General features: G+C 40.8%; 1 protein-coding gene and 1 pseudogene across 2 annotated transcripts in view; both read right to left on the bottom strand.

Annotated features, from left to right (window-relative positions):
- The window catches only part of MAMDC2 (MAM domain containing 2), a 180,399-nt gene that overhangs the window by 2,559 nt on the left and 165,598 nt on the right, over positions 1-12,242 (bottom strand). The window contains exon 12 of one of the 2 annotated variants that reach the window (XM_055272309.2): positions 5,929-6,188. In XM_055272309.2, the coding sequence (XP_055128284.1) occupies positions 5,929-6,188 (260 nt within the window). Of the gene's footprint in view, positions 1-5,928; positions 6,189-12,242 lie in introns of those variants that run through there. The other variant, XM_055272311.2, reaches the window with a different exon arrangement.
- LOC129479340 (large ribosomal subunit protein eL24-like) lies at positions 6,775-7,337 on the bottom strand (annotated as a pseudogene).

Below are 12,242 nucleotides of genomic sequence, written 5' to 3' on the forward strand. Positions count from 1 at the left end.
AAAAGGCAGAGGAGAAGCAAGTTTGCTCTCTCTTCTGTAACTGGGACACCCGTCTGCTTCTGCCCTTGGACATCAGAACTCTAGGTTCTTCAGTCTTCAGACTTCTGGAATTGTACCAGTGGCACCCTAGGTTCTCAGGCCTTTGGCTGCAGACTAATAGTTATACTATCAGCTTCTCTAGTTCTCAGGCCTTGGGATTTGGACTGAGCTATGGTACCAGCTTTCCTGGTTCTCCAGCTTGTATATAGCAATGGGACATCTCAGCCTTCATAATTATATGAGCCAATTTCCATAATACATCCCCTTTCATATCTCTCTCTCTCTCTCTCTCTCACCTTCTGTGTCTGTCTCTTTCTCCTCTACTGGTTCGGTTTCTCTGGAGAACCCTGATTAATACACAACACTAAATAATCCAAATAAATGGCAAGAAGAGGGAAAAAAAAAATGTCCTAACACATCTAGATAGAAGGACACCTGAGTGCGGATAATAAGCATTTTGGTTCTCTGAACAACAATATAATCTGTTTTTTTGGCCTTCAAGTCTGTAATGAAAAGAGTAATAAACAAAATTACCTGAAGGAATTATATTCTGAATAGTCTATGATTTGGCCAAACACTTGATTTTATACAACTTTCTCCTCTGAATTTTCTTAATACAGTAGTGATCACCATTTTATAGTACTATGATTTCCCCCTTGTATTATAAATATGTAGTAGTATCTCTTCTTTTTCTACATTGACAATAGGATTAAGCTGACTTATCTTTGCACTTTAAGACTAACCAAATCTATCCAAATCAAATAGCTACTGAACAAATACTTATTTAGATAATAAACATAACAAATGTAGGCTTAAATAAGATAATATATGTCCTTGGTTCCCAAAGTGTGTGCTGAGGTGCCCCAGGGTGCCCAAGTACATTCACAGGGTGCTGTGGATAGTTTGAAATTTTAAGGGAAACACGGCAATATTCAATACTTAGCAGACAGCATGTGAGCTGCTAGCTCAATGTCATTCAAAGTTTTAACATGGGATTGACCTGTATTCCTTTTGATAACGTATCTTCATAGAGCTGAGTTTTTTGGTAGCTGCTGCAATTAAAAGCAAGCATTGTGTAGAAATCAATGTGGAACATAAAATAAGGGTAGTGTATCCAATCTGATTCCAAGGTTTGGGAAGTTTGTGCCCAACAGGTATATACATTCTATTAGTACATAATTTTGGTTAAGAATTAGATAAAATTGTAATTTTTATTTTAAGTATTTTTTCAGATGGCTACTAAGTTGTTAGAACATAAATACTTAAGTTGTTTGAATCCAAATACTTAATATATGAAGCTGTTAGGTGTTTCTTTTGGTCTTGTGGCACCAAGAAAAAATTACTACGGGCATCATAAACAAGAAAATTTGGAGACCTGAGTCTTTTTTTTTTTTTTTTTTTTTTTTTTTTGAGACAGAGTCTTGCTCTCAGGCTGGAGTGCAGTGGTGTGATCTCAGCTCACTGCAACCTCTGCCTCCTGGGCTCAAGTGATCCTCCTGCCTCAGGTGCCCTAGTAGCTGGGGCTACAGGCATGCACCACCACACCTGGCTAATTTTTGTATTTTTAGAGGAGACAGGGTTTTGCCATGCTGCCCAGGCTGGTCTCAAACTCCTGGGCTCAAGAAATCCCCTCACTTCAGCCTCCCAAAGTGCTGGGATTATAGGTGTAAGCCACCACACCCAGCCAACCTGAGTCTTAGCTGAGTATGCAGTGCATAGAAATTCCTAGTAACTGTTAGGCAGTATAATTAATAATATGACTGATGTAAATATTTCAGTGAGCTGGGAATTTGTATAACACTTTACTTCAATGGCATCAAAATCTAAGAAACCAAGGAGGAAAAGTCATGAAAGTGGGGGAGGAGGGGTAATCAGGGAATCCAAAGGAAATAGAATGATTTTGTGCTTTTGATCAATAGTGAGTCAGTTTCTGCTTAGCACTAAAAAATCCGTTAGGAAGGAGCATGATTAAAAATTTGCCGTTTGATGCATTTCTTTTTTGCACAGGGATAATCTAATGAGTGGAATGCCTTTAGGAGGCCACCCACATATTTTCCCCGTAGGATCTCAAATGACAGCAGTACTATCACACTCTAAATACCATCTCTACCTGCCCACCCCCATTCATGCTGTACAGATTTACTTCCCTAACTGTTCTCTTCCCTGAACTCATCTCATATCCTATTATTTACTTACAACCATTTGGATTTCTAATAGACATAAAAAACTTAACATGTCCCCCCAGAAGTCTGTTAATTTTCTTCCTGCACACACTGCCCTCACTCCAGGTCTGCTCTGTCTCAAGTCTTCCTCATCTCAATAAATGATATCTCAATTCATTTTAGCAATTGCTCATGCCAAAAGCTTTGGAGTCATCTTGATGTCTCCCTTTCCCTCAGACTCCACATTCTATACATAAGAAGTCTCGTGGGCTTCTGATGACATCTCCTCACCTCTGCTGCATAGCCTGAGCCATCACTCCTCTTGCCAGGGCTACTCCAGCAGCCCCCAAAGTCTCCTTGTCCCATTGCAGTATACTTTACACACAGTAGCTGGAGTGATCATTTCAAAATCAGATAATATTACCTTAAAGCTGTATAATGGCTTCTTACTGCTTTTGGAACAAATTTCAAACTCTTTATCACACCTTCTAAGGATTTTCATGATTATCAATACTTCTTTGACTTCACCACTTGATCAACTTGACTTCTTCTTCCTCTTTTCCCTCCTCTTCTTCTTAATATTATTTTTAATTGATAAATCACAATTTTATACCTTTATGGGGTACAATGTGATATATATATATATATATACATACACACACACACACACAAAATGTGGGATGATTAACTCAAGCTAATTAACATATCCATCACCTCACTTATTTATCACTTTTTGTGATAAGATGTGAAATTTACTCTCTTATTTTGAAATATACAATACGTTATTGACTGTAGTCATCCTCTGTTCAACAAATCTCAAAAACATATTCCTCTTGTCTATCTGAAACTTCGTAGCCTTTGACCAACAACTCCCCATTCCCTGCTCCTGCTTCCCCCAGCCTCTGGTAACCATCATTCTACTCTCTACTTCCATGAGCTCAGCTTGACTTCTTCATAGCACTTATTATCTGATGTTTCTCTCTCTCTCTCTCCATATATATTTGTTGTTTGGCTTTTTTTTTTTTTTTTTTAGAGACAGGGTCTCAATATGTTGCCAGGCTGATCTCAAACTCCTGGCCTCAAGCAATCCTCCCACCTCAGCCTCCCAAAGTGCTGGGATTACAGATGTGAGCCACTGTGCCTGGCCTTGGCTTGCATTTTCTACCTCCTCCCCACTAGAATGTAAATTCCAAACAAATAAGAACTTCATATATTACATTCATTGTAGTATCTTCAGCACCTAGAATAGTAAATGGACAACACATACTTATTGAGATGAGATATTTTGGTCTCAAACAACAGGAGCTGGATGCCTGATGTAGCTGTTGAGAATACCAGTTCTGCCATAGTGATATGAATTAGTGACTAGGGAGACTTAGGTGAGAATATATTGTTAGAACAGTGTTAATATCTTATTTTGATACTTTAAAGTTTATAAAACCCTTTCACATACATAATCTCCTTTGACTGTCTAACTGGCAATGTCAGCACAGCTGACTAGGAATTATTACCCCATTTTGAGAATGTATAAACTCTCTCAGAGATAAAAGATATCTCCAAAATCATGCAGTGCTTGTGACCATCAGGCCAATGAGGATTATTTTCGAACTTCTATGGTGGGAGGCAGTGTAGAACAGTGGCTTAGGGATACAAACTTTGGAACCATGCAGACCTGGTTCTCATTCAGCCACTTATCAGCCAGACATTTACTTTTCCCCACCTGTAAAATGGGGAAATAGGATCACTTGAAAGAACTTACAGCTCTTAGCACTGTAAGTGCCTGGTATGTAGCAGACGGCTGATCTATGTGCACATGAGTGTATCTATTAGACACTAGGATGTTTTGGAGCAACTAGTTCAGCCTGGTCTCCCTGCCATCATTTGGATTCCTGAGGGAATCACTAACCCAGAGGAGATTCTTATCTGTTCCATTCTAAGCCAAGGGGGAGGATTCTAGAGTCTTCTTCCCAGACTGTGAGCTGGAAGTCTCCAGGGCTATTCTGCATCATTTGAAGAGCCCTAAATGCCATTTCAGATGCCACACTACTCTGTACTCAAAAAACATTTCAAATAACTACCACCCCAGTAAGTCTATTATATGCAAGGCCATGTGCCTGATCCCCAAGGCCTAGATGCTGAGAAGTTACCTGTCTCCAGAACTCAAATCTTAGAGCACTTGTGCATCAGTATCGCTTGAGAGTTAAACAAAAAATCAATGCTTAGGTGTCACCCCCAAAGATTTAGATTCATTTAGTCTAGCATAGAGATTCTTTATCTTTAGCATGCATCAGATTCATCTGGAGGGCTTATTAAAACAGATTTCTGGGGTCCCCAAATCCTCAGTTTCTGATTCATTCGTTTTAAAGTAGGACCGGAGAATTTGCATTTTAAGTGAATTTGCATTTCAGGTATTGCTGATGCTGCTGGTACCTGGACCAAACTTTGAGAACCATTTGAATACAGAAGGAGTACCCCAATAGCCTAACAAAATTAATCCACCATCTCTGAATAATGATCAATTATATTAGTAAGTTCGTGAGCCATCCACTTTCTTCTTTTGAACAGACATTAAATCAGTATAAAATTATTCCTGAAGCTACCTGTTATTCTTTGCCAAATGTCTAGATGTTTATACATGTTGGGATAATGGGCCTTTCCCAGATAGTGGCTCATCTTCCCTGTCATTTGCTCTTTAACAATGTAGCACCTTTGACTGCACTGCAACTTGGCCGTCTGAGCTTCCGCAATTCCTTCCCATTTATATCTGTAGAAAATTATTTTTGGTCATAGGTTGGTGCAAAATAAAACCCTTAATTTGGATATCTCTTCCCAGGAAGATCTGGGTTTAGACAAGGCAGCCAGTGGTGAAAGACGCAGACTGCTGGTCCAGGAGGTTTATCAGCCAGAAGTAAGAATGAGTAGGAAGGTGTGCCTTTAGTTGGAGGTCACACTTTTGAGAATTCTACAGAGCAATTTTAAGAACAGTCAGAAATCTGAAGGTTATCTCCCACAGCTTTCTGGAGCTTTGGCTCATGGTAGGCAGGTAAAATCTGGCTCTCAGAAGGCAGGTGTGGTTCTCCAGGCTAGACTGGCTTTTCAGCCCCTACCTACTAGAATTTAAAAGGATGTTTCTATTGCTGCCCAGATTCCTTTATGATAGAGAGCATCTAGGATGGACATCTTCTATAGCACATGAGAGGACCTGGGGGAGACCCAGGACTGAGGATCGAGTCTCTCAGTTTCTTTTGCATCAATGCAGTGATGGAGGCAGAGGCATTAAAAAAAAATAAAACTTACTCTGGACCATACTCACTGTTAAATAGAGGCTTAAGGCAAAAGCTCTTAGATGTTTGTGGGTAATGATGCAGTAAAAGATGCAGCTGCAACTAATTAGGTAATACCATATTTAGAAGAAAAGACTTTGTTTTGGAGATTTGCATGATACATAGAAATATACTTGACACCCATAATGTATCAAGACAAAAATAGATATACTTTTATCATAGAATAGCAAGAAAATCACTTTATGCATAAATTCTCAAAGCTTTCTCTCCCTGTCACTGCTTAGATTTAATCAATGTATAGCCTAATTATGTTTACTCCCTCTTAATCCTGCCTTTATGACCCTGAAAAAGAACAAAATATTCTGTTTGGTAGCAGAATAAGAAAGAACATCAGAAGCTCCTACACGTTTTCCATTGCTTAGTTCTTATCTCTGTTGGCTTACCTGATGTTGCCTCTCACAGCTGTATTCAATCAGTGCTCGTAGCCAGGAAATGCTCTGTTCACCTCTTCTCCTCCATAAGAGGGACTCCTCACTGTCTTCTTCCTTTTTCAGATAAACACTCAGCAGGCCAGTGCCCCCTCCATACATGTGGTAGAAAAAGGTCAAGCAGTGTTTTCCGGAGACTCCTCGCAGAGGCCTGGACAAGAGGCGTGCTTTTTGTCCATACACCATGTGGGAGGCCTCAATGTACATGTAGTAGCCTTGAGGTGAATGCAAAAGCAGGTATTGTTAAAAAGGACACAAATTACATTTTCTCCTTCCATAATGTTCTTTCAGAGTGTCAAGTCAAGATGATCTGACTAAAAGTACTGATAAAGGGTTTTATAATTTTGAAGAATACATATTATCTAAGGAGAATGAATAAGTTACAAAAATGAGACCAGCAAAATGATTTCTTAAATTTAATGATTTATAATTCAGAGGTAATTAATATACCAGTATTATGCCACTGATACAGTGATTAACACACCAGAATTTATATTACTCATTCATGGACAATATTCTAAAGCTTCCAGACATTGGTTTGGGGGGAGAGAGAGAGAGAGAGAGAGAGAGAGTGGGTTTTATAGTCAGGTAGATCTGGTAGACTCTAATATTTGTCTATGTGATTCTGGCCTAATGAATAATCTCTGAACTTACATTCATCATTTTAAGATAAGGATTAATACCTGTTCTACAGAATTGTGAGAATTAAATAACACAATGACATATGCTCACATTTCATGCATATTCCATTATTTGTTTCCTGTCCTGCTCAATTCCTAAAATTTTTTGTGGCACTTTTTTTTTAGTTTTGAAAACATATTCTAATCCAATCTTTATTTAAAAATCTAATCTGCCAGTTTAGCGTTTTCCACCAACTCGGGGAGCTGAAACTTTCACAGGCTTCACAAACTTTTGCTTAGGTGCTGCCTTTGTAGGTGCCTTAGCAGCAGCCATTGCAGTCTTTTTAGATGCTTGCTTAGCCTTTTTTGCCTCCTTAGCAGCCCTGATAGCTTGTTCTCATTGAGCCTTTCTAACTTCAGGTTTCTGATTCCTCTTGGCCATTACATCAGCAAGAGATGCACCAGTAATGGCCCTCTGGAATTTGACTGCTGGGCGGGTTCTTCTCTTTTGAATTTCTTCCGACTCTCCCTTTTTGTGCTTCCTTCTGTAGAGGACAGTCCAGTTTATCTGCCGAGGATTCCTCTTGGAAAGGAACGCCGACTCGCATTTTGCATTAAGAAACTGGAAAACCTTCCTGTCGGTCCTGGCATAGCGCCTCTCGTGTCCGGGATAGATCTTGTACCCGCTAAAACTGCACAGCTCGACCTTCATGGCGACAGCTCCATGGGAAGAGAAAAGATGGTGAAGAGCCATATTCTGTAATATTTTAAAATTGCCTTTCCAATTTCCTTTTCTATTTTATTTCTATTTTTAAATTTACTGGTTTCAGGCAGAAACAGGATTAGTCGGCATGTAGATAAGGCAGTGGTGTGCTGCAGCCAACTTCCAGGGGCTTCCAATAGTCCATTGTATGCATCCTCTCCCAGCTCCAAGTGACTTCACATTGGTAGCCGGAACTGGGCCATGATGGGAGTATTTAAACTACAGAAATTGGACATGTATACAAGTCAGTACATCCTTCCCAAAGAGAGCCAGTTGGTGTTAAACAATCACTATCATGTCACTGAAGTAAAACTATATATGAATAGTAATGCAAGAGATATTTTCTAGAGTAATTCACTGGTAATATAATTCTGTGCATCTGAGGCCCATTTTTAAAAAGGCCCTGAACTCTTTCATCAGTAGTTATTAACCTTTGATCACTTGATGAAAAGTTTAGACCTCCTCTATTTGAAAAGTACACAAAGAAAGTTTGCATGCAACTTTGTTGCCTTGTTTGGTGTTACATTTGTGTTTGGAGTGGATGTATGTGTCTCCCCAAATTCATATGTTGAAGCCCTAACCCTCGTGTGATAGTAATTGGAGATGGGGCACTGGGGAGCTAATTAGGGCTAGATGAGGTCATGAGGCTGAAGCCCTCCTGATGACAATAGTGCCCTTATAAGAAGAGATAGCAGGGAGCTTGTTCTCTCTCTCTTCAGGCACATACACCAAGAAAGGCCATTTGAGCACACAGCAAGATGGTGCCTGTCTGCAAACCAGGAAAAGAGCACTCACAGGAACTGAAACAGCTGGCACCTTGATGTTGGACTTCCCAGCCTCCACAACTGTGAGAGGTAAAGTTCTGTTGTTTAAACCACCTAGTCTATGATATTTTGTTATGGCAGCCAAAGCAAACACCAACATTTGCCAATTTTGATTTATTTTTTACATATATGATGTAAAAAGTAATCTTTACAAAGTATCATGTGTCTCATTATTTCATGCAGAAATTGGTGACCAAATCAAGGGGAAAAATGAGATCTCAAATAATACATGAAAATGAAATGGTTTCTTTATAGTTTGAAGTTTAATCAATGAACTTTAATTAATCATTTCAAAAAAATATGGCGATTGAGATATCCAAACAAGAATTGGTTGGAAGTCCCCTCTATGTGCCTGAGAGGCCTTTCTCCATTTTCTTTTTCTTATTTCTACAAACACAAATCTGAGAAGTTCTATAAGCTTATTAAAACAATGGGAGAAAGCATCATTGGTGTTAATAAATTGTGTGCACTGTGCAACCGCTTCCCCCAGTGTTTTACTCTATAAAGTTCTGACCCTGCAAAACTGGGCTGACTCATAGGATATGGCCTGCATCAACCAGTCACATATAAGGAATGATGCTGCCCCAAAGAAGCAAAATCAGAGCAGAGTTCTGTGTCTGTCACTTCAGGTTGCCTGTTAACAAGGCATGGTGCCACCAAAGGCTCCACTGGCTGGGGATTCCTGAATGCAGTGAACAAGTAGAAATCAAAACCTCCTTTAGGATACTCTAAAGACTACATATATTTCAGCCCAGTTCAAAAGTAAATTTTAATTAGAAGGCTAATTGGCTTAAATAAGAAATTGAAATTGTGGGAGTGTCTTTGATCTGGTATGTTACATTTGACATCCAGTCAACTTCAACTTTTCATCTCATTGGCAGTAGTTTTATCCAAATGCATGCTTAAGGGAAATGGCATAGCTGCCAACTTTCCCATGATCTGCTTAAAAATGATAGCAAAAAAACCTGTCAGTGTTCTGGAGTGCTCACCAATGACATCCTCATTACGAACTCCAGTGGTCAGTTTTCAGTCTTTGTCATTTTTGTACCATCAGTAACATTGGACATAGTGGTTTACCACTTCAGAAAGTAGAATCACATTCTTACCTTGGCTTGCAAGACACTGTATTCTCCTGCTTTTTCTCCTTCCTCACTGGTCACTCCTTTGCAGTTCACTTTTTTCCCAATTCCACGTTCTGTTTCCTGACCTTTTGACCCTGGAGTGCCCCAAGGTCCAGTTTTTACTTCACTATTCTCACTTCCTTGATGATCTCATCTATGTTTCAGGGCTTTAAATACCAAATATGTTGTTATATCTCAAATTTACATTTTCAACCTTTTTGCTGAAATCTAGACTTGTTCAAACTGTCTAATGGACATCTCCACTTACTGTCAGGTAGACATCTTACAATGAACATATTCAAAACTCAACTGCCTAACAGCCTAAGTAGACTGAATGTCCAGTCGTTGACACCCAAAACCTGTGGGTCGCACACCACTACTCTCTTTCTCTGATTCTCCACATCAAGGCTATCAGGAACTCCCACTGGCTCTACCTTTAAAATATATCCAGAATCGAGGGGTGGAGCCAAGATGGCTGAATAGGAACAGCTCCGGTCTACAGCTCCCAGTGTGAGTGACGCAGAAGATGAGTGATTTCTGCATTTCCATCTGAGGTACCGGGTTCATCTCACTAGGGAGTGCCAGACAGTGGGCGCAGGACAGTGGGTGTAGTGCACCATGCACGAGCCAAAGTAGGGCAAGGCATTGCCTCACTCGGGAAGCGCAAGGGGTCAGGGAGTTCCCTTTCCTAGTCAAAGCGTTGACAGACGGCACCTGGAAAATTGGGTCATTCCCACCCTAATACTGCGCTTTTCCGACGGGCTTAAAAAACGGCACACCAGGAGATTATACCCCGCATCTGGCTAGGAGGGTCCTGTGCCCACGGAGTCTCGCTGATTGCTAGCACAGCAGTCTGAGATCAAACTGCAAGGCAGCAGCGAGGCTGGGATAGGGGCGCCCGCCGTCTCCCAGGCTTGCTTAGGTAAACAAAGCAGCCAGGAAGCTCAAATTGGGTGGAGCCCACCACAGCTCAAGGAGGCCTGCCTGCCTCTGTAGGCTCCACCTCTGCGGGCAGGGCACAGACACAGAAACAACAGTAACCCCTGCAGACTTAAATGTCCCTGTCTGACAGCTTTGAAGAGAGTAGTGGTTCTTCCACCATGCAGCTAGAAATCTGAGAATGAGCAGACTGCCTCCTCAAGTGGGTCCTTGACCCTTGACCCCCGAGCAGCCTAACTGGGAGGCACCCCCCAGTAGGGGCAGACTGACACCTCACACGGCCGGGTACTCCTCTAAGACAAAACTTCCAGAGGAATGATCAGACAGCAGCATTCGCGATTCACAAAAATCCGCTGTTCTGCAGGTACCGCTGCTGATACCCAGGCAAACAGGGTCTGGAGTGGACCTCTAGCAAACTCCAACAGACCTGCAGCTGAGGGTCTTGTCTGTTAGAAGGAAAACTAACAAACAGAAAGGACATCCACACCAAAAACCCATCTGTACATCACCATCATCAAAGACCAAAAGTAGATCAAACCCCAAAGATGAGGAAAAAACAGAGCAGAAAAACTGGAAACTATAAAAAGCAGAGCACCTCTCCTCCTCCAAAGGAAAACAGTTCCTCACCAGCAATGGAACAAAGCTGGACGGAGAATGACTTTGACGAGTTGAGAGAAGAAGGCTTCAGATGATCAAACTACTCCAAGCTACAGGAGGAAATTCAAATCAAAGGCAAAGAAGTTAAAAACTTTGAAAAAAATTTAGACGAATGTATAACTAGAATAACCAATACAGAGAAGTGCTTAAAGGAGCTGATGGAGCTGAAAGCCAAGGCTTGAGAACTATGTGAAGAATGCAGAAGCCTCAGTAGCCGATGCGATCAACTAGAAGAAAGGGTATCAGTGATGGAAGATGAAACGAATGAAATGAAGCGAGAAGGGAAGTTTAGAGAAAAAAGAAAAAAAGGAAACGAACAAAGCCTCCAAGAAATATAGGACTATGTGAAAAGACCAAATCTACGTCTGATTGGTGTACCTGAAACTGATGGGGAGAATGGAACCAAGTTGGAAAATACTCTGCAGGATATTATCCAGGAGAACTTCCCCAATCTAGCAAGGCAGGCCAACATTCAGATTCAGGAAATACAGAGAACGCCACAAAGATACTCCTCAAGAAGAGCAACCCCAAGACACATAATTGTCAGATACACCAAAGTGGAAATGAAGGAAAAAATGTTAAGGGCAGCCAGAGAGAAAGGTCAGGTTACCCACAAAGGGAAGCCCAGCAGACTAACAGCTGATCTCTCAGCAGAAACTCTACAAGCCAGGAGAGAGTGGGAGCCGATATTCAACATTCTTAAAGAAAAGAATTTTCAACCCAGAATTTCATATCCAGCCAAACTAAGCTTCATAAGTGAAGGAGAAATAAAATCCTTTACAGACAAGCAAATGCTGAGAGATGTTGTCACCACCAGGCCTGCCCTACAAGAGCTCCGGAAGGAAGCACTAAACATGGAAAGGAACAACTGGTACCAGCCACTGCAAAATCATGCCAAATTGTGAAGACCATCAAGGCTAGGAAGAAACTGCACCAACTAACGAGCAAAATAACCAGCTAACCTCATAATGACAGGATCAAATTCACACATAACAATATTAACCTTAAATGTAAATGCACTAAATGCTCCAATTAAAAGACACAGACTGGCAAATTGGATAAAGAGTCAAGACCCATCAGTGTGCTGTATTCAGGAGACCCATCTCATGTGCACAGACACACACAGGCTCAAAATAAAAGGATGGAGGAAGATCTACCAAGCAAATGGAAAACAAAAAAAGGCAGGAGTTGCAATCCTAGTCTCTGATAAAACAGACTTTAAACCAACAAAGATCAAAAGAGACAAAGAAGGCCATTACATAATGGTAAAGGGATCAATTCAACAAGAAGAGCTAACTATCCTAAATATACATGCAGCCAATACAGGAGCACCCAGATTCATAAA

Source organism: Symphalangus syndactylus, chromosome 3, assembly GCF_028878055.3.
Source record: "Symphalangus syndactylus isolate Jambi chromosome 3, NHGRI_mSymSyn1-v2.1_pri, whole genome shotgun sequence".
Lineage (NCBI taxonomy): Eukaryota > Metazoa > Chordata > Mammalia > Primates > Hylobatidae > Symphalangus > Symphalangus syndactylus.